Here is a 22,625-nt window from a genome sequence, read left to right on the forward strand (position 1 = left end):
ATAGAGTCAGTAGGCAGCGTGCGGTTTCCAATGCCAGTGGTTCGTCCGTGATGACACTCTGGTTTGTTTCAAGTTCCGTGTCATAAGTGGTTAAGGATAATGTCAGCTCAGGAACCACTATCCTCTCCTTCCCCAGTGAGGATTTCTCATAAGTACTCAAACACATTTCATGACTTTTGACAAAAGATTAAAATTTAGGTATATGATAAAATACTTGTTAGCAAAGAGTTCTTTTTATATTGCTCACAGCTCAGGCCACCTTTTGTTTATGTTAGGGCAAAGTCTAGTCTTGCTGATACTGTGTTTCAACCTGATTTGCCATCAGGTGATTTATCTCCCTGGCTTATAGCCTTCCTCCCTTGTTTCTCTTATCAGGAAAAAGAAACAATTCAAAGCATAATACTTAAATGAAAAGTACTTTTTGGTCCTCATGATTGTCTTTTTTGTTTTAATAAAGTTGATTCCTTACTTAAAAAGAGGCTCATATTAGGAATTGCATATTTTTCTTTATCAGAAAGGAGGCTAGGGGTGCCTGGGTGGCTCAGTTCGTTAAGCATCTGCCTGACTCTTGATTTTGACCCAGGTCATGATCTCAGGATGGTGAGATCGAGCCCCCTATTGGGCTTCATGCTGGGTGTAGCGTCTGCTTAAGTTTCTTTCTCTCCCTCTCCCTCTGCACCCCTCTCACCCTGCTCATGCTCACTCTTGCTCTCTAATTTAAAAAACAAAACAAAACAAAACAAAAAAACCGTATTCAGCTTTCAGGAGGGTAAATAAGATATTACCTTTAAACACTTTATTTTTTTTAAGATTTTATTTATTTGAGAGAAAGAGAACATAAGGAGGGGGTACAGCAGAATGAGGGAGAAGCAGGCTTCACACTGAGCAGGGAGCCCAGTGCAGGGCTCGATTACAGGACCCCAGGATCATGACCTGAGCTGAAGGTAGACACTTAACCGACTGAACCACCCAGGCGCCCCTTTCTTTTAGCACTTTACACAGTGCCTGGCTCATAGTCAATGAATACTAGGAACTGGGCGTAGTACGATGCTGTCATGTCACAGGCGTATACAAATTTTAGCTGAACTAATAGCACATGAGTTTTATATCTGAGTGACATGACATTTTATCAGTGTTAAAATGGTATCTTGTGAATATTAAAATGTAGGTTGTAATGTAATTCAAGGTTTTGGTATGAAAATCGACAGAAATCACTGTCATGACTTGCTGTTCAAAATTCTTTGGTTTTTGATAAAATACCCATATTTACTTTCCTAATTGTTTAATTTCTGAGTGAGTTCAGGGCTGTGGTGTCAAGCACATCTTTGCATACAGCATATTTGGGGAAGGATACGTTTTATTTTTAATAGGTAAGAAACCAGGTTGTAATTAATCCCTGTATTTTCTCTTTTCACATTTTAAGAAGTAGAGATATTTCGAGAAGTAGAAACAATGAGGACTTTATTTGGACATCCGCAGCTTAAATATATGGTGACAAGTGTCTTGAATATGCAGAATCATTTCATTAATTTGTATTTTGACATTGGTGTATTGTCTGCTTTTTTATCCTTAAGTAATGACCAGTTATGAACATTATTAAATATGTGGCTAAAAGTAGATTAAAGAGGAGCTCAAAACCTCCATTTTGCAGCAGCATTTGGCGGAGTGACGCACCAGCTGAGTGATGGTGAGACCACGTGACCAGGCCACCTGCACAGCCGTCCACCCTCCGCCAGCTACTGGGACTGTGCGTGCAGGATCCCCCATCCCCGGCTGTCTACTGATTACATGTCTATGGAAGATACATAATATATATTCCCCCCCCAAAAAAAATATCCAAACAAACAAAAATGACAAAGACGCTCCCGTTGCCTTGGAAGATGCTTTCTCCAGCTGCACCGAGAAGGGCTGTCGGTATCCGTGAAACCCAGCCCCTCACACTTTCTCTCTGCCGCCATTCAGCCCAGCTCACACTGGAGTGCATTCCCTACCAGCCAGACGATGTCTTCACCTACCACCTCACAGTAGTCTCAGTCTAGGATGGTGATGACACATACAGAAGCTTGTGACTGCCTCTGGTTGCCGTAGAAATCAACCGAAGCCCTCCTGAAGGATGAGCAGTGGCGAGCGGAAAGAGGGCCGGGAAGGCGCTGGCTGGAGAACAGGACCTTTGCACCACGGAGAATGAGAGAATGGGGCCCAGCGCTGCGAAAGCGGACGCTGGCGGGGGGGGGGGGGAAGAAGCAAGCATATTGTTCGCAAAGCTGGCGATGGATAGGGCACTGGCAAAGAAGAAGGACACGGAAGATCCGCAGCGGATAGCTACTGGAGGGGCGGCCACGGATGCCGGGCGGGGAGGGTGCTGGGGGAGCCCACGGAAGGACCGACTGGCAGCGCGGACCCCATCCTCACGCCGTCCTCTGGTGACAGACTCAGAATGGTTGGATCTGAGTGCGGAAGAACAGTAGGTGTCATTTCCTTCCATTTTGAGTTAAACGCAGGAGAACGTTCATTTACCTGCGAACAAGTGTAGCACAGGAACGAAAATGATGGGCTCTGGAGTCGCGCAGGCGCACATCCTGCCTCTGAAACTGACGAGTCACGGAAGCTCTCTGGCCTCGGTTGTCTTTGCAGCGAGGCCTGATGAGTGCCTCCTTCATGGACTGTTTGGGAGACGAAGTGAAAGGGCCCACTTAAGGCCTCAGCACATCACCCAGCATATAGTAAGCTCAGTAGATGCTGTTATGGAGATCATGTAAGAACCTCTTAGGAAAGAAAAACATGAAAGCAGAAGTAGGAGTCTGTTTCAGAAATTAGTTCTACTTACACGGTAATTATAGTTTTGTTTTTTATCAGTCTATATTATAAAATCCTCTTTTGCTGCAAAGAGAACTCAGGGAAACAGAATATTTACAACCCAGGTTACTAAACACCGAACCTATTTGCTAACTAAGCAGGTTAAGAAATAAGAGTTCTCCAGGATACCTAAATGTGACTGCAGATTTCTCGGCTGTAGTTTTCTGCATTAGATTTAAAAAAAAAAAAACCAAAAACTTTCTTGCCATCTATCTAAAATATAAACCTTTGACAAGAATCATGAAATATGTTACAGTTAGCTGCTGTTGGAAATTAACAGTAGCTTATACGTTGTACTATATAATTTTATGCATAACTGAACTTAAAAGGGACTAACCAGCTTTGAGAGCTTATTTTCTTATCAATGGTAAGGTTCTTTGTTCTACCAAAAATTATACAAGCAGTGGTTTCTGGAATTTGAAATAGCAACTCAGCCTCCCCCAGTCCAGTGTTAAAGTAAGGGTATTTCTGTTAGTCTCAACCTCAAACTCAATAGGGCTCTTTGTTCATACTTTTATCAGAGAGCATTCCTTCCTTGCTTCAAGGAATGCTACAAGTTAGCCGTAGTCCTGCCTATTACTATCGGCCCAGAGAAATACCTCTTGCTATTGAAAAGAGTGTGACAAGTGTGTGAAAAGTGAGTCCCAAATCAACTCCCTACCTCATTTTGCACCAGGGCCATGTTTTCTGAAAACTTTCTCCAAATCCTAGTGTGATTTCTCTTTTTAATCTTCCAGATTGGCCTGGGCCAAAAACACTCAGGACCCTCGGATTCCAGTGGGTTCCCAGTCCCCACTAGAAAAGAAGATTAAGGTGAGGAAATATATTTACCATGAACTTTGGAGCCAGTAATACCATCATAAAAAGTTTCTTCCCAAGGCAGAAAGGGCCTGAGTATTTCAAGCCAGAGGGCTTCGTCCGTTAGACTTGGTTCCGGCTGGACAGCACTGAACAATACAAACATCGCTTGTGCCACCACAGGGCAGAGGCAAGTGAGGGTGAAAGATTGTGATAAGGGTCGTGAAAGATGGGATGGGATTTTATTTTATTGAATACGTGGAAGGTCTGAGGAAGTAACATTTAAGCTAAAAATTAAGTTACGTTAGCATTGTAGTCAGAGTTGCTATATTGTGCGTTTGGGAGTATATGAAGGAGGAATATGTGAAAATACTCAGATGGCAAAGACAATACAGTTTTTGAAGAACAGAAAAGTCAGGGTGGCTGCAGCAGAGTGGGCAAGCAGTCGAGCTGAAAGGCAGTCAGGAGCGAAATTATGAAAGCCATACTGGGATTTGGGATTTTCTCCTAAAAGCAGCAGGACACTATCCTAGGTTTCAGTGCAGGGAAGGGACATGCTCAGATTTGTGTGACACAAAGATCACTCCAGTTGCTGTGTGCATGGTCCGATGGGGCTGTGGCAGAGAGAGAGAAGCGTGGATTCAGGGAAGCTACCTAGGCTGCTACCCTAGGCTGGGGACATTTTGAAGTTAGTGGGGACAGGACTGAGAAGGGGGAAAGAGAAGGAAACACTTTGGAAGAAGAGTCAAGTGGAGATGTTAAGTAGATTGTATCTAGCGGTGAAGTTGAGAGTTGAGTACAGGGCAGTCTCGTATGCCTCAACGGTCTTGCTCACCCCTTCTTGCCCCCTCTAGAGCAGTCCCTGACACATGGTAGGTCACCTTGTTGAGTGACTGAGACTGTCCTTGTCCAAGAAAGTCTAAATGAGACTATGCTCATCTTAAGTGACAATTTCTGTTGTATTTTCTTGCATTACATTTTAAAGACAGAACCAGCAAAGTAGGTGGCAGGGTGTGGCCATGAGGTAGGAAGAGAATAAGGGCTGTTCAGTCACCTGGGGATATTCGGCTAATGGCTGAAACAGTCTAGGGGGGTCCAAGATAGCCTTGGTCACATGCCCTTGGCCACAGACTGGAAGCCAGAGGAAAGTAAAGTACTCAACTCTGTAAAATGCTGCTGAGGTCAAGTATGACAGGAACAGAGACAAGACCCCTGAATTTGTTGCTATGGAGATCCCTCATGACCTAGATGAGAGCAGTCTGGGGGCAGTGGGGTCATGGAAAGCCAACCGAGGAGGACCGAGGGGGAACTGGGAGGTAGGGAAGAGGAGAGGGGTTCTAGGTGTCTGCTTCATGACACACAGGGAAAGGGAGCCAAGATGGGATGTGCGGCAAAGGAAACATTTTCCTTTTCTGTTTAAAGATGATATATGTATATACTGGAACATATTTTTATGCTGACGGGAGTGATCCGGTACAGGGGAAATTTCGATGGAGCAGGAAAGAGAATTTGGTAATTGCAAATTGAAGTTCCTGAAGCTTCATGAGGACAGGTGGGAGAACTGGCTTTTGATAGACAAAGGGGCAATGTTCCTGTTGTAAAGGCCGAGTCCAGGGTCGATGCAGTGTGGTGGTTCTGGCACTGGGCAGAGGAGGGCGTTCCTGCCTGAGTGCTTCTGTTTTCTCAAGGAAGTCTAAGGCGAACTCTTCAACCGGAAGGGGACCCTGGGGGAGGGGAGTGTGGGAGGTTTAAGAGAAAGCCGGGGAATGTGGCTAAGAGGCCCCCCATCAGGGACATGGTGTCAGAGTGCCAGGCAGAGCTTCTAGCCACTTCTGATCTATGTCATGGCCTGAACAGAGGACGTCTAACTTAAAAATCTTCTAATACTTCCCTCTGACAAGAGTTTAGGTGATGTCCATTCTTCAAAAGTGAGGAAGTTTTGCTCCAAAAGTCTCAGCAGGAGAATGAAACACTCCATCAGCTCAAAGCCGTGTCTTTTGACTTCCGGTTTGCCAAAGCAGAGGCATACTACTATCGACGACATCAAGAAATGATGCTGGGAGAAGCGTGGAGATACACGATGGTTCCAAGGTGGGAAATTAAAATAGAGAGAGAGACCACAAAGTGAAAAAACAGGAGATGCTAAAAAATGGGACTGTTTAGTGTCTGAGAGGGAGCTGGACCACATAGAGAAGCACATATACCGAGCCGAACGGGCCCGAGGCCTCAGAGATCACAAGTATCGGCTCCTCCCTCAAAGGATTCCGAGTGAAACAGTCTTCCCCAAAATATTAACCCTACGGAAGGAGGAAAAGACTGAAACTATCCAGAAAACCCACAAAGCTAAGACCAAAAAGCACAGGGCAGCCTGGGCAAAGGAACAGATCAAGGGGCATCAGGACCAAATGATTCGGGGGAGAGAGCTCACGGAGCAGAGAAGCGAGAGACTGCGTGCTTGGAAGATGTCTTCCCCTGCTCCTCCTCTCCACAGGCCTGCAACGCACAAGGAGGAAGAGAAAGAATTCGAACAGATCACAGCCTACCCGATTGCCCAGCCTTACCAGGAAGCACTCATAGAAGTAACCATCCAAATGGAAAAGTCCAGAAAGGAAGATAATGTAAAAAAGCCACTCCGACGAGAGCTCTTGAGTATGCCACCATTTTTGAGAAGTCAACTAGAAAAAAATAAAGTTTAAGTTATTTTTCTGGATTATTGTATTTCTTTTTCAGCCTGGCATACTTTGACAACTGTCAGCGCAGTAAAATCCCATACCCCCGAATTGTGTTTCTGTGTTTGCATCAAACTTGGAGGGGAAAAAAGTTAAACCGAGTGTTTGTTTCAGCTATCTGCATAAGTATCCAGAACTTAGTGACTTAAAACCACCACTATTTTGTTATATCTCACAATTCCATATCAGGAATTCAGGCAGAGCTTGGCTGAGCAATTTTTCTCCCCCGTCCCCCACAGCCAGAGCTGCTTGGGGATATTCAGGTGACAGCTGGACTAGAGGGTACAGACCGTGTGCCCTTGGGGTTGACTAGAAGGCTGGGCTTTGCTGGTCCCGGTCCCCATCTCCTCTCTCCACGTGGTTTCTGGCCTTATTACAAGGTGACTAGGGCTCTGGTGACCTGTCAGACTCCACAAGTGTTCTTTTGATCTAGCCTCCGCAGCCCCAGAACATCACTTCTGCCATATTCTGTGGCTCAAACAAGTCACCAAGATCAGCCCAGACTCAAGGTGGGGGGTAGGGGAGGAAACAGACTCTTCCTCTCCAAGAAACTTGTAGCCATCTTTTAATCTATTCTAAGGCTCTGAAAAGTCTACCATACACATCTATCCTTCATTATCCTATCCATTGTCTTTTATGTTAACACTGCTCATAAAAACGAAACAAGTATTTTTTTTTAAGATTTTATTTATTTATTTGACAGAGAGAGAGACAGCCAGCGAGAGAGGGAACACAAGTAGGGGGAGTGGGAGAGGAAGAAGCAGGCTCCCAGTGGAGGAGCCTGATGGGCTCGATCCCAGGACTCTGAGATCACGCCCTGAGCCGAAGGCAAACGCTAATGACTGAGCCACTCAGGCGCCCCGAAACAAATATTTTTATACAAAGAAACCAACAATTCCATAGCTCCTGAGTTGATCTTGACTAAAGAGAACTGGCTCCGTCTCTGCAGAAGTAAATATAGACTGAGGGTTTAAAAGCCTGTTGCAATTATATGCAGACAACACATTGTCTTGTATTCTCCAGTGCACCTAGAATTTCATAGGATGTCAGAAGCCTAAGCCTTAGCCCTGAGAGAGACCCAAGACTCTAGGATTTAGCCCCTCCAGGAGCTTACAATGGACTTGGAGAGACAGAAGTCAAAGCAGCACATGCCCAGCACTGTGCTATGAAACACTGGCGGGAGAATACGGACTGCAGAGTAGCGCAGCTTATGGGCAATGCCAGCCTGAGAACACCCACCCTGCTGAGAAGTCCTTGGGCAGGGCAGTTAAGACAGCAAGGCCTGGACCCATCAGCCCGGAAATAAGGCACACCTGGGCCCTAGGGAAACTCCACTGGAAAACATGGGCAAACCACATTACAAGCACAAACAGGGTAACTGAGGTAAGAACCGGGTGCTATTAGAAGTTCTAGAGCAAAAGAAAGACTTTGGGGAATATTACATGTGTTTGATATTTAAATGGTAACATGTATTAGTTGTTTTTTCCTATTCAGAAGTTTACAATTTTTTTTTTTTAAAGTAGGCTGCATGCCCAACATGGGTCTTGAACTCACCACTCTGAGATCGACCCTGAGGTCAAGAGTTTGATCAAGAGTCGCATGCTCTCCCTACTGAGCCAGCCAGGTGCCCCTCTGATTCAGAAGTTTAAAGAAGAAAAAGTGGCCCATAATCTCCCTGCCCAGATAACTTCTGTTGATACTTTTTGAGATTTATTTACTTGAGTGAGAGAGAGAGAGAGCATGCACTAGCAAGTGGAGGGGCCGAGGGAGAAACAGAGTCTCTGCTGAGCAGAGAGCACGACTTGGGGCTCCATCCCAGCACCCTGGGATCATGACCTAAGCCGAAGGTAGATGCTTAACCGACTAGCCACCCACGTGCCCAATACTTCTTAAAAATAATGAAAAAGTGCATGGTTAGAAAACTCAAATCATTATGGAAAGGTACAAAATGCCAAGTGACAGCTATGACACTTTGCCAAAGGTTGTCCCTTTTTTTTTTTTTTTTTATTTGAGAAAGAGAGAACATAAACAGGTGGGGCAGAGAGAGGAGGATAATCTCAGACTCCACACTGAGCATGGAGCCTGATGTGAGGCTCGATCTCATGGCCCTGAGATCATGACCTGCACTGAAAACAAGACTGACTGGTGCCACCCAGCTCCTCTTACGTTTCTAATATGAGCCGAGTTTGATGCAAGTAGAAGGCAGGCGAACGAAAGGGAGAGAGGAAGGCAACTCTAAACAGATGTGCTTGAAAAATTGTAATGTTAAGGCCACATGTGTGATTCCATTAATGTGAAGTGTCCAGAATAGGCAACTTTTGACAGAAAGTAGGTTATTGGTTGGGGCAAAGAGGTGAGGAGATGGCTGAGGAATGGTGACTGCCACTGGTTGGGGACAAGAATGTTCTCCATCAGGGGCGCCTGGGTGGCACAGCGGTTAAGCGTCTGTCTTCAGCTCAGGGCGTGATCCTGGCGTTATGGGATCGAGCCCCACATCAGGCTCCTCCGCTATGAGCCTGCTTCTTCCTCTCCCACTCCCCCTGCTGTGTTCCCTCTCTCGCTGGCTGTCTCTATCTCTGTCGAATAAATAAATAAAATCTTTAAAAAAAAAAAAAAAAGAATGTTCTCCATCAGGTTGTGGTGGTTATAGAGCCCTGTGAACAGCCTGAGAAACAATGAATTGTTCACTTTAAATGGGTTAATGACACAGAATGTGAAGTTCAACCAAAATGGAAGAGAAAGCCGGAGCTTAGAGGGGGAGGTGAGCCCGGGTGAAGGCGGGGAGCCTGATCAGGTAAGGCCTCCACGGGTCTGCCAGCTCAGGTCTTTCAAGTCTCGAAGGCAGTGGGCAGTCACTGAGAACTGACAAGTGGTTTTGAAGATGTGGAGGGGATGCGAAGGGCAGACAGGAGGCGGGGATGCCAGACAGGAGTCTGTGGCAGAAATCTGGGCAGGATGGAGAGAACCAAGACACCAGATGGGATGTCATGGCTGATTAAGGTAGGGGCTGTGCAGGAAAAGGGAAAAGAAATCCTAGGTTTCTTTGGAGGAAATAACGTAGTAGAAATACCCCTATAGGGATTAAGGGAGGACAGATCTGGGAGCTATTTTGTACATATGTTTAAAACAGCCCCTATGCTGCCTGTGAGCCATTGATCACGTGTGCCTGTAGCTTTTCAGAGTGGAGTCAAAGTTGGGGGAATGTTCGGGATATGGATGTAGTAGAACTCAGGAGGGTAAGACAGGCGAGGAGAAGCAGGGAAAGCACCGGACAGGACGACATACAGCTTTCCAGGGACAGAAAGATTTCATTTATTTATTTGAGAGCGAGCGAGCAAGCACGTGAGCAAGCAAGCAGGGGGACAGAGAGGGACAAGCAGACTACATGAAGCATGAAGCCGGACGCAGGGCTCGATCCCAGGACCCTGAGATCGTGACCTGAACCGAAATCAAGAGTCAGACGCTTAACCGACTAAGCCACCTGGGCGCTCCTCCAGGAGTGGATTTTTAAGTGTCAAATGCACTAGTATTTAACCCTGGGATGGAACTATTTGGGGGGGATCACCAATTTGTCCTAAAACAGCCTCTGGGGAATGCTGGGAAGGGAGGTGCCCCACTGCCCAGGTGCCAGGACGGCCAGAAAGGGAGAGCGCAAGCGATCCCTGTTCGAAGAAGAGACGGGACGGTAACTAAGGGTCATGACAGTTGTGTTACGATAGAGAACTGTGGTTGAAGGGAAAGTGCTAGTATGGAGGGTAGCAGACACACCCAAGCACCAGCAGGGCTGGGACCCAGAGGAGGATGTAGAAAGCTGGGGAGTGGGAAAGGGAACCAGTGAGGGGCGAGAACATACCCAAGGCCAGACCTGAAGGGCCAGCAAAGATGGGAAGCTTGGGAGTAGCACCATGCACCCCGCTGGCCAGTTTTCCTCTGCTGTGTGTGCAGAGAGGACTGATGCTGGGCGCTGCCGGGGACAGCTGTCCAGCTTCGCCTGGCAGAGGACTGAAGAGCTTCCTGCGAGTAAATCACAGGCCGCATCATATAAAATTGCTGATATGTGACTGTGTTTTACCTACAAAAACAACAATTTCATACAGTTCAACCTAAGATTTATAGACTTGACCAGCTAACTTTGCAACTAAAGAAATGTAAAAAGAACCATAATGATGTGTAGGCCATAAGCACCTAACTAAAAAAGTTTCAATAGGACAGGACTGGAGAAAAGACAAACTCTGGCATGATGGGGAAAATAAAGAGTAACTACAATTATTTGTGAATATGGCAGTGAATCTCCTTTAATCAAAGACAACCATGACAAATTCATGAACTATCAAAAGCTACATTTTACTAAAAACAATCTGTCTTTAAAAAGGTTGAATCATACAGTATATACAATGCACGCTGCTTTCCTTCTTGGATTTCACTATCCATGTGAGTCCTGAGAGAGGGAAAAATAGCTGGTTAACAGTTTATAAATGATAAAACGAATCAAAGTTCACTTGAGATACATAAAGAGGACCTAACAACTAGTCCTTTCTCTGTGAGCAGGGCCCCAGCCCACTCATTATATACCTTATGTCTGCTCATTTTCGCTCAGTTATCTTGGAACAAGAGCAGCTCAGTTAATTCAGGTGCATTTTAAGAGTGTACATTAAGTATTAGAAGCTAATTATAAACTCTCAAAATTATAGAAAATTTGAGCTAAAAAAAAAAAACCCTTAATGATCTAATTCAAAATGCCCCCATTTTTCAGGTAGATGTAGAAAACAAAATGAAGCTGAGTGAGCTTAAGTGATAATGCTCAGCGATGTTAAACCAAGGGGACGGAGCAAACAGAATCCAGGCCTCTTGACTCCCACCCACGGCAAATGCCCGATCATCACGAAGATTTCCTTCTAGCATGTTCTCCTTCATAAAAATGAGTAAGTGTTTCACAGCATAACTCTGATTTCAGAAATGCCCATTTACTGACATCATGCCAGGTAATTCTGTCCTAATCCACCTTTTCTACTTCCTAGTTGTAAAATGAGCAAATTGAATCGGACGGTGAACACAGCTGATGGGAGGGTTCAATATCCCACTTATCTAGTTTATCAATTCCTGCTCTGCCTCTTTCAACCACAAGTTTTAGAACAACTGCAGTGATCGGAAGGAAGGGGACTTGCAGCCATTGGGCCCAGCGCGGCCTTTCTCCCCGGCACACACAGTTCTAAGAATGGGGCACTAGAGGGAAGCAAATCCCAATTTCACCAGAATGTGAAAAAGGAAGATGGTCTGGAACACGAATTAACATTTAATAACACATTGGAAATATTACCTCTGCCGGCGTCAAGTGCTCAGTCTCTGCTGGCTCTGGCCTGACGCGATCACAGGCTCTGAGATCTCAAAGGTCTTCACGATCTCCTGGTAGAGAACAAACAACATTTGGGGACTGCCTTTAAAACAAATGACGTGGGAGGCAGAACCACCCCTGGGGCAACGTGCGGAGATTTACCTCCCAGTCACGGTAACTCAAAGCTATAATTCCTTGATTCCTAATTTGGGTGTTTTGGTCAATTCCCTCACTTTCTTCATTAATATTAACAGGCTCTGTTTGAAAGACAAAGTTTTCAAAGGTTATCAAATCTCAAAAGATACTCTGAACAGAAACTGATGAGAAGGAATGAACCTGTATGAAAAAGACACTTATAATATGACACATTTATTAGGATCCGTGCACCACTGACATGTTATAGTGTTATTACGGTAGCAAGTCATCCATTCGCTTCCATTAACAAAAATACCTCCCGTAGTAGAGTTACACGTGGCCATTGTGAAAACCTCTGCACATCTACCTACCGAGCTCAGAGCTGAGCCCCAGTGAGTCCGATCAGGGCAATGACAGTACTCGACTCTCTACAGAGGAACTTAGAAAGAAAGGACTCACTGAGACGGTGAAATTATTCAACTACGGAAGATTCTCTCAAGGAGAGGAGACAGAGGTAGCTTCAGGGAAAAACAGAAGGGAGGAAAGTACAATAGTAACTATAATTACAGTCTCGATTAAGATTGGAGGGACTTGTTAATTTTTATGGCAGTAAATTCAGTAGCTGAGTCGATGATACAGATGAACCCCCTGGTTTTAAATGATGACTGTGTTTGCGGTATTTCAGTTAGTTGAGCAAGATACGGCATTGTAAAAGTTACCTAAAACGCAAACTCGGTTACATTCAGAAAACTGCATTTCATGAACTCGAATAACACACACATTTTCTCTAAAATTAATTTTTCTTAACACAGTATCATTTACCTATTATTGGCAGTCGGTCTTGGTCAAGCTTTATTCTTGCAAAACCATCCTAAAACACAAACATAATTTTAGATGAAGATTCAAGAGCCGATTTAAAAAATTAGATTCAAAACCTATAACCATCGGATAAAAAAACATTACTTAATTAGAAAACTCCATATCCCATGGGGCACCTGGGTACTGTAGTCGGAGAAGCGTCCGACTTGATTTCGGCCCAGGTCATGATCTCTGGGTCATGAGATTGAGCCCCACTTTGGGCTCCACGCTCAGTGGGGAGTCTGCTGGAGATTCTCTCCCCCCTGCCCCTCCCCCCTTTTTCCTCTCAAAAAAAAAAAAGAAAAAGAAAAAGAAAACTTCATATCCCAACAATCAAAATGTACCATAACAATAATGAGATTATGTGGACAAGACTTTACCCTCAAGTTTCTAATCAGGATCTCCTAAATAAAACCGAAACTGGCTTGGTTCTTAAATATGATTCATGCATATTTTTGGACACTCAGCATTTTATTATGCATAACTCATCATTTACTGTTGACAAAATATGCCTTTGTTATCATTTCTGAGAAAATATTTTGGTTGATAAAAGACTTTTGCCTGAGGTTAAAATCAAATTCATCTTCCATGAGCGGGAGTGCAACCTGTTACAAGACTAAAGACAGTCAAAAGCAAATTTTCATAGTATATTTCTGAGTACGGGTTTTCTTTCTTTCTTTTTTTTTTGAACTTCTAATTTGAAATGATTTCAAATTGAAGAGCTACAAGGCTGTAAGACCCCCCCATATATTCTTTCTCCAACTTCACCATCTGTTCAAGTTTTGCCACGTTATTTCCCCCTCTCTACATATGTATTAGGAGTTTTCATGAGAGAATAAGTGGTAGACAACCTGCTCCCTTTCCTTAATACTTTGAGTGTATATTTCTTGACAAGAACAAGATCTTTTCTTACATGACAACTATCAAATTTGGGAAATTTAACATTTGAACCACACTGTTACCTAATCTATAGTTCCACATTCAAACTTTGTCAATTTGTTCTGTAAATAATTCCTAAAATGTAAAAGCAAGCACACAATTTTTTTTTAAGTTTATTATGTTTAGTAATTTCTACACCCAACGTGGGGCTCAAACTAACAACCCTGAGATTACGAGTCCCACGCTCCACCGACTGAGCGAGCCCGGTGCCCACACGAATTTTCAGCTAGTTTCTTCTGCCCATGTGCCAATGTTTTGCTACAATGGGTCTACCATACATACCAGTTAACACAAATACCTTTGCCAGCTCCCATCCACAGCTTTTATTATTTACCCCTTTTTTTTGAGAAAGAAAGTGAGCAAGAGCGGCGTGGGGCAGACAGAGAACCTTAAGCAGGCTCCATGTCCAGCGCAGAACCCAACTCAGAGCTCCATCTCATGATCCTGAGATCATGACTTGAGCCGAAATCAAGAGACGCTTAACTGACCAACCCACCCAGGCACCTGTTTTACCCTTTTAAAAGCTATTAAAAAAAAAAAAAAAAAAACCCAAGAGAAATAATCTTAAATCTTACCCTTATAATGAAGGAAACATGAAAGATGTTTTCCACTGTTCGGGGGAAAGAATGTGGATCAACCACAAAGTCAAAGAAGGACATGGGAGTATCAGCTACAGACAAAAGAGGAAAAAAGGTTAATCAAAACAGGAAAGGTGATTTTTGCCAATCAGTAAGACCAATATTCTCTTGTGTTAGCAGAGGAAAGAAATGGGCACTCAACCTACATGGGAGTGAAAACTGATTCAGCCCTTCTGGGGGGCAATGTGACATCTATTAAAAATACATACGCCCGCTGATGTGGCAACCCTCCTCTCAAAAGCTGTCCTACAGATAGATACATCAGCGCGTGTGCACAAGGTTGTGCACCGAGATTTCCCACTGCAGTGGGTTTCACAAGAATAAAATGCCACAAAGAACTTAGTCGTCCACCCACAGAGGATTTGTATAAGTATTTATGATACAGCCATATGATGGGAATCACTGAAAAGAATAAGGGGGATCTGTTTGTACGCAACGTGGAAAACTCACGTTGCAGAACAATGTGTATATTATGAGTAGCTTTGAAAAAAAGCAAAAAAACAACAAAAGTTCCCAACTTCCTTCTGTGTGTAGTTACGTGACGGACATAACCTAAGACCTGAAAGTACGCAAGCACGTTGTACAGGTGGCTGCCCCTGGGGAGCGAGCGAATAGGTACTCGACTCTATTTTTCTTACTTCTTTGGCACCTTTTATTTTGTAACAGAGAAAATATCCCATCTTTTAAAAACAAAAATGGAGGGGCGCCTGGGTGGCACAGCGGTTAGGTGTCTGCCTTCGGCTCATGGCGTGATCCCGGTGTTATGGGATCGAGCCCCACATCAGGCTCCTCCGCTATGAGCCTGCTTCTTCCTCTCCCACTCCCCCTGCTTGTGTTCCCTCTCTCGCTGGCTGTCTATCTCTGTCGAATAAATAAAAATAAAATCTTTAAAAAAATAAAAAATAAAAACAAAAATGGAAAAGTTACTTTGCCAACACTCTCACGTAGGATTGCTGAAGGAGAGAAGCTGCATTGAACGTACATGCCAAAAGAGTCAAATGATTCAATTATATAACTGAAAATGCTTTTTAAAAAAGAACTTCTCATTGCAAGTGATACGTGTCTAACTGATAAATACAAATGGCTCTACCATGAACTTGGTATCATACTTACGATCTTCTCGAAAATACGTCTGCAACAATCCTAAAATTCTTTCCACTTCTTTTTCTGTTGCTTCTTGATGAGATTCTTCCATTTCATTTAACTGAAAATATAAAGTCGTTTTACCAAGCAGACGGACCTACTCGCCTGCCCGTTCACGCTGCCTGCTCTCTGACATACCAAACTCCTCAAGATGGCTTTTACTGCGGACTGCTAGCAGTTTTTAATCGTCTTAAAATTTACAGTTAAAAAAAAAAAGATTTTCTAGTTTCAGTAACATTTTTATATTGACTTTTTAACAGAGGAGTAACATTACTGAATTAACCATTTCCAGGTTGAACGTAAATAGCAAAAGGCAAAAAGCGCAGTTTAGAGCAGCGGTTCTCAGCTGGGAGTGCTTTTGCCTCCTGCAGACATCTGCCAATATCTGGAGACGGTTTTGGTTGTCACGACTGGGGGGTCAGGGGGAGGAGGCTACTGGCATCTAGTGGGGAGAGGCCAAGGACACTACAGAACAGCCTTCATCACGCAGCACAGGCCTCACTACACAGAACGTTCCAGCCCCCAGTGTTGATGGTGCCGAGGCTGAGAACCCCTGGTTTGGGGGAACTGATCCAAACTACAAACGTGAATTAAAACTAAGACAAGGGGTTAATTCGATAAAATGTTTAAAAGCTGAAATTATTTAAGTAATTAGTTAAGCAACCAAATCTGACTCCAGACCCAAAGCCTGGAAAGATGGCCAAATTGCCCATATATTGTATTCATAGCTCCTATAACCGGAGGTGTTTTTAAAAAACCAACCTGGTCAGGCATTGTCTTCTTCTCTTCTGTCGTGGGAACTTTCCTTGGACGATCATTTCGTGGCTTTGGCACAGGACACTCTCCTTGTATTGAACCCAACCTAATGAAAAATATGCTTTCATGTCTTTTTTTGTTTTTTAAACAAACTGATTGCACTAACTGGACGCAGTTCCCACGGACTGGTCAGATTCGGACCAGGTTCCAGTGACAGACGAACTGACATCGGACAAAACTCTTGTCAGGTTTGTGACATCCTCTCTGCTCCCTTTGTGTGTCTCAAAGAACTCCTGGGAGTTTCACTCAACCACAGATAACCCCTCAAATGCCTTCCTATTCTGCTCTCAGCAATAATCCGTTAATATGCCTGTGGTCTTCCCAGGTAGCCTACGGTCTCTTCGGCAAAGTCAACTTCAGATCAGTGGGAAGGCCGAACATGCGGGGAAGGGGAACAAACAGCTCCACGGGGGTTCAAAGCCTTTGGGCTGGGGTGCCAAGGCAGAGGCTCACAGCCTGGGACTACAGAACACACCTGTCTCAGGATAACAGGTCAAACAGAAGCTACGGGATTCTTTCTCCGTTTGCACTCTCTACATCCCCTAAAAAAAAGTGCTCGTGCAGACTTAAGCTACAGTAATAGATGTACCCTGCACAGACCAAGGCCCCGAGAACATAGACCCATGTGGTCCTGACTCCTGAGGAGCTCAAAGTGTGCAGTGTAGATGGACAGATCCAAATCCACACACACGTCCACTTCCACAGAATTCGGCAGAGCCTGCAGGGCTGTGCTAGAGTAATGTCCAAGCGCCGTGAGAGCATGGGGACAGAGATCTACCCACAACTTGGGAGTGATCTGGCTGGGATCTCTGATCTTACAAGGATACCTCTGTCTGGAGAAGTTACTGGAAGCTTCCAAGTTAGGGCCTGGGAGATAAGCAAACCTTCCCAGATGGAAAAGACGGGGGAAGACACTGTAGGCCAAAGTAAGAGCAAGTACAAGGGCACAAAGCTGTAAGCGATTCATTGTGGACGCAGGCTGTGCTAGATGAGAGAGCGGGAGGCACAGCGCCCAAGGCTGCATTTGGATCCTGGGATGTACGACACAGCCTTGACCTCAACAGCAAAGAACAGAGATTTGGACTTCATCCTATAACGAAGTCTGATCTTTACGCTGTTGCGTACGCTGTGGTTCTGGGCCCCTGGGTCAGCCGAAGGCTTGTTAAAAACCGATGGCTGGCCCCACACCTGTGCATCTCCAAAGCCTTCTCACTGAGGCGCCACCGCCCTCTGGAGCCTTGGGAGGGGGAACCGGAATCAAAAGACGCCCAGGAGCTCAAGCACTTAAGGAGGAAACAACTGGGTGCCCAGAGAAAGCGGCTGCTGGGGGACACAACCAATGCCTTTGAAGGAGGTCTTACAGGAGAACGAGTAAGGGCTATTCTTCGTTTCTCCAGAAGGACTGAATTAGGAAATTAAGATGGAAGCTAAATTGAGTATGAAAAAAACGTTTCAAAAGTAGAGTTGCATCCAAAAAACAAACTGGGCAGTTTGTGGGAGTGACTCAAGCAGGCTTCAAGTACAAGTCCGTGACCATCCAACAGGAAATTACAACGAATGGCACTTTCCATACACTGGCAGACTCTTACGAGACCCTCCGTAAGAGGTATCATCCTCCTACAGGATAAGGGTTAAAGATGACAAAACAAAGCCAGACATTACGCCCCAGACCCAAAGCCTCATGTGCTAGAAAACAAAGGACCCAGCAGAGTCCCGGGTAAGAGGTTCTGGCCCGCGGCTGTCCCTGCTTAGATTCTGCAGGATGAGGCTCAAACCACATCGAGATTTCACAGGCTTTTCGATCAAAGTTTAGAAAAATCTCCAAACAACGGCATCCTGATTGTCACCTCCACCCTACCAAGTAATTCTTGCTCCTACAATAAAAAAACAACTTGAGGTTTACAAATAGCTGGTCTATCAGATTTTCAAAATAATCTTACAGAAAGTGGAATGTATGGGTTTTATTAAAGGTGTTTTCTGCTGTTTTGCCTGATATTTTCCAGGAGTCATAGACTATGAATTCAAAATCAGAACTATCTTCATCACGGATGAGTTCTTCAGCTTCTAGCGGATTTACACCCATATGTGTCAGCTACAAAAATGAAGGGAAACAAAAAACCCCAGTTAAGCCACAGGCAGTCATTCACCACATCCAATAATCTCTATCACTAAACTTTAAGAGGCCAGAGGCAAAAGCCTGTTCGGTACCCTAACACGTTGGCTACATTTATTATACAAATAATTTTATATAAATTCCAACTTTCAAAGGTAGAAATTACTAGAATGAATGAATCCTTAGTCCATCAAAGTATTATGAAAGCTGTACCAACATACAGATCTGAAATCACATCCTAAATCAAAGGCTCCAAGACAGAACAGGCAAGCTTAGCTGGCTTTCGGATTTTCATTTTTAGCCAACCTCCTAGAGACCTTTCCTCAGCTTGTGTGTCAGTATCTCCAGAGAGCAGTGGCTAGAGTAAGAGAATTGCTCATCTTACCACTGCCTTCCTGGGAAGCGTTGCTAGAAGTCTAATAATGCTCTTATCCCACACTATCTCACAGGAAATCAAAGTACCTTGATTACATTATGAAATTATAAAATGTCTACAAGTTATCAAATTAAAACAATAATACCAAACATAAACAATAATCAAAAAGCCCTCGGAAGCCTGGCCCTATTAAAGGCAATCAAACTCTGAAGAAAAGAGAGGCTGCAAGAGCCCGATCAGAGACGTAAGGTCAGCAAGCCTCCGTCCCTGTCACCCCGTCCCCCACCACCGCATGCGTAGGAGGACGCGTCCATTTCTCTCTGGTCAAATCTACCCATCTTTTCTTTACAGTACCTATACTTGTTATAATTGGGAGGGTCTTCACTCAGCAATAACAGAGCTGTTAATTCAGGGTTTGACATTCAATGCCTTAATGCTTCCGGAATTTACTTCGATTTGTTAAAGTACACAGCTCACCTGGATAAATACCAGTAATTTTAAAAAAGATAACCCAGTATATGGTCACTTTATTTATTCAGCTATACATGAGTGTGCATTTTCCAAATGCATTATACCTCACTATAAAAACGTTAAAAGAGAGAAAATGTTAAGGTTTTAAATTTAAGTAAGTTTTAAATTTCAATTTTAAACCATTTAAGGTTTTAAAAACAACAGAAAATTCATCTGCCTCCTGCCTTTACAAAAGAATTAATTTATCTGGGCCGGTCTCCTGGTACTAAATCATTTTAATAACCATTTAACAAACATTCAGGCAGAAATTCAAGCAGAAATACTAGGACAGAGGTTAGCTCAGAGTGGAACCAAAAAACAGAAAAAACAAAACAAAACAAAACCCAACCACAATATAGTAAAATGCAAGGTCAGCCTCATTGTGCTTTTTTTGGTAAACTGACCAAGGAAAAGTTTAAAAATTTTAGGTAACGACCATTCAAAGAAAGGTGAATAAAACAACAAAAAGACCCACAAAAAAGCAAAACCCCAAGCACATTCATGTGGTTCCAAGACAGTGTCAAGGACAGAAGAAAACATGCCCCGCCTCCCCCCACCAGGCCTAGCTCCTCTCCAGCTGAGCTCTGCCACCTGCAGTGTGGGTTTTGCCCAGCCCAGGACAAAAGTCCAGGGTCCCTGAGAATGAAAAAATGGCCATTTATAAATAAATGTGGCACCCAGAGTTTCAGAATGCTAAGAGATTTTAAACCGCTAAGCTGCCACCCTAAATTCCTCCACAGGGCTCTCCTGTCATTATTTGACTTGGTGAGATCTCTTTGGAGGAATCTGAGACACGCCCCCCAAGACCCCCCAGAAAGGAAAAAGGAAGTGAAAGCATTTGCATACAGATCTAAGCAAAGTAGATAATTATATAATATGTGACATGAAGCATTTTTTGTGAAGATTCTGTAGCTTTGAACTTACTAGAGTTTCAACATATCTTAACATATCAAACGAGTTCAGGTCAGAACGCAGCTGCTTTGCTTTCTCTTTGCCCAAATCTGAAGCCAAAACAAGAAACTGGGCATCCAGGACTGCTTCTCTTGCTCGGGACACTATTCAGAAGAGAAGGAAAATACACATTACGAAATACCCATTCTTCACAGGGCTTTTCCTGAAATTGCCCCCTACCTCCTTGACATTTCCCACTGGGCCAAAAAAAAAAAAATTTTTTTTTTTTCAAACATACCCATCTCCCTCTAAGGCCTTGCTCCTCTGCCCAGCCCACCAAAATCTGGAGTCACCAGCTCTTCACAGCTCGGGTTCAACAAAGCCTCTCTCCTCTCCCACACCGGCTCTTTGCTCTGACCCCAGGAGATTCCCACCCGTGTGGAGGTAAGTCGAAAGGGAGGCCCACTCCATGTAAGGCAGGGTGGCTTGCTGAGCACGAGTAAATTGTCAGGGAGCCTCACTGAAGTTCCAGTGGGGGCTGGGCAGGCAGCCTAGGACTCTGGCCCCCCGAGGCAGCACAGGCCACCAAGTCAAAAGTCTATAGCCTCTAGGATGTCAAAAACGTGTGACAGAGGACCCAGGACTTAAGATAAGCTATAGAGAGAAAAAGATTTTAACGGGAGACAAGAAGCCGATGGGGCAGGGAACTGAGGAGGAAGAGGGGGAGGGGAGGGATGGGCCCTTTGGAGTTAAGAGCAGGCCTGAGGGGCCAGGGGAGGTGGGAAAAGTGCTCTGGGAACACCTGGAAAGGCAAACTGGAAAGAGAGCTAAAAGAGGGGAAAGTGGCAATGCTCAAATACAGAAACACCAGTGACTGGCTCGCTCCTGGAGCCTTTTCACCTGGATCCCCCACTTCCTGAACCCGCCTCAGGCTGCTGACCTTGCTGACTCCTGGTTTTGTTTGAATACATCATATTTCTCCCATTTTACCGCGGGAGCGATGCTGCGGAAGTGACCATGCGGGAGAGAGGGCAGCGGAGGCCGGGGCTGGAGGCTCGTTCCTGGGCCTCCCCGCACGGCTGGAGAGAAAAGCGCAGGCTTCTCTGTCACAGAAGGCTTTGAGGCCTCCACCGAGTTAAAATCATGAACGCCAAGGATCCAGAATTCTGTGTTGGCTGAGCAACTCCCAGGGCCCAGCTTTTAAAAACTTTGCTTTAAAGAGCTGACCCAGTCGGCCCTGTGGAGTCAGCGGAGGCGATGGGTGGCTCAAGGACTAGTAAGATGCACAGTAAAGCAGCAAGGGAGTGAACGAGTCGAGAGGAGCCTGAGGAGACTGACTGGGAGTCCAGGAGCGACAAGAACACAGAGCTAAGGACGGTGGAGGAGGGATTTAACCAGGTGGAGGGGAAACCCCCAGTTCTGGAAGGATTCAAATAACATTTAGCACAAGTGGGAGACCCAACTGGGGAATGGCGAGGAGGTAGAAAGACACTCATTTGAGAACAGGCAGACAGAAAAACGTTAAAGGCAGGCAGCAGGTAGGACAATAGTCATACCAGGACATGACTAGAAATAAAACTCCTGGTCCTCCAAGAACACGAAGAATCATGTTCTATTCAACAAATGCAGCCTTGAATACAGCAGTCAATACCATAGAAAGATAAAAGATAATACATGCAAAGTTCTCCACCCTGAGCAAGCAACAGGGCCACCTTGGGGGGGAGGCTGCTGAAACAGGCTACTGGCTGCACCCCCAGAATGTCTCATAAAGCCTTCAGGAGGCCTGAGGGGATGGCTAAGTGCAATGAAAGCAGTATTACCACTACAATGAAAAAGCTTCCAACGCTAGTAAAGCACTATTATACTATGTGGGAATTGTCTGATGTCAATAATTCGGCTCTTATATAATATTAATTAAAATTACTCTAAAACTTATCATAAAAAGCTCCCATATATAAAATAACGAATTACCTCCATTAAATAGAGTGTTGGCCTCTTCAAGGACCTCTGTTAATTTGTCGCTGGCATTCAGTATATCCTCCCGGTTTTCTATGTAACAAAATACAAGGTTAGGGCAACGTGCTCATGAGGCACTAAGGAGTCCTTGACAAAGCGATACCCCGCAGACCAGCCAAGCCCGGCCCCAGGGAGGATTACTTCACACATTTCCATCTGCTTAACCCAAGTGGCTCGGAAAGAGAGAGGGGACAGTACCTTTAAGTAGCATTAACTTTGAAAGGGGCCCGGCTGCCTTTACCCTTCACCCAAGGGGCTCCGCCGCTTCTGCAGCCCCTGAGGAGCGCTCCTAACGTTGGTTTCCAAACTTTACAAGCCACATAGGCCCCTACAGCGCCACCCGACAGATGGGCGGGCCACCCCGAGTTTCAAAGTGGGTAGGTCCGGGGTGCGGCCCGAGCACTGGTATTTGACAGCTCCCTGGTGGCGCTGGCCCCCGCCCCCGCCCCCTGGCGACTGAGCGCCGGCCCCGCCG

General features: G+C 44.9%; 1 protein-coding gene across 3 annotated transcripts; it reads right to left on the reverse strand.

Annotated features, from left to right (window-relative positions):
- Positions 1-1,434: 1,434 nt before the first annotated feature.
- On the reverse strand, positions 1,435-22,540 carry NSMCE4A (NSE4 homolog A, SMC5-SMC6 complex component). Of its 3 annotated transcripts, XR_004626289.1 has the most exons (12): positions 22,349-22,540; positions 22,106-22,183; positions 20,168-20,298; positions 18,185-18,336; positions 16,191-16,290; positions 15,399-15,489; positions 14,223-14,317; positions 12,673-12,721; positions 11,878-11,972; positions 11,701-11,786; positions 6,216-6,329; positions 1,435-3,651 (listed from the first exon to the last, which is right to left on the reverse strand). XR_004626289.1 is itself a non-coding variant. In XM_034663377.1 (11 exons), the coding sequence occupies exons 1-10, from the start codon at positions 22,359-22,361 to the stop codon at positions 11,712-11,714; spliced, it is 879 nt and encodes a 292-aa protein (XP_034519268.1). In that variant the 5' UTR covers positions 22,362-22,540; the 3' UTR covers positions 1,435-6,329; positions 11,701-11,711. The 3 variants fall into 3 exon arrangements, 2 of the variants coding, with proteins under 2 accessions (XP_034519268.1, XP_011229702.1); XM_034663377.1 differs by having other exon boundaries at positions 1,435-6,329; XM_011231400.3 differs by lacking the exons at positions 1,435-3,651; positions 6,216-6,329 and adding an exon at positions 10,649-10,821 and having other exon boundaries at positions 22,349-22,537.
- Between the last annotated feature and the right edge of the window lie 85 nt (positions 22,541-22,625).

The sequence above is a fragment of the Ailuropoda melanoleuca genome, chromosome 6 (genome assembly GCF_002007445.2).
Source record: "Ailuropoda melanoleuca isolate Jingjing chromosome 6, ASM200744v2, whole genome shotgun sequence".
Lineage (NCBI taxonomy): Eukaryota > Metazoa > Chordata > Mammalia > Carnivora > Ursidae > Ailuropoda > Ailuropoda melanoleuca.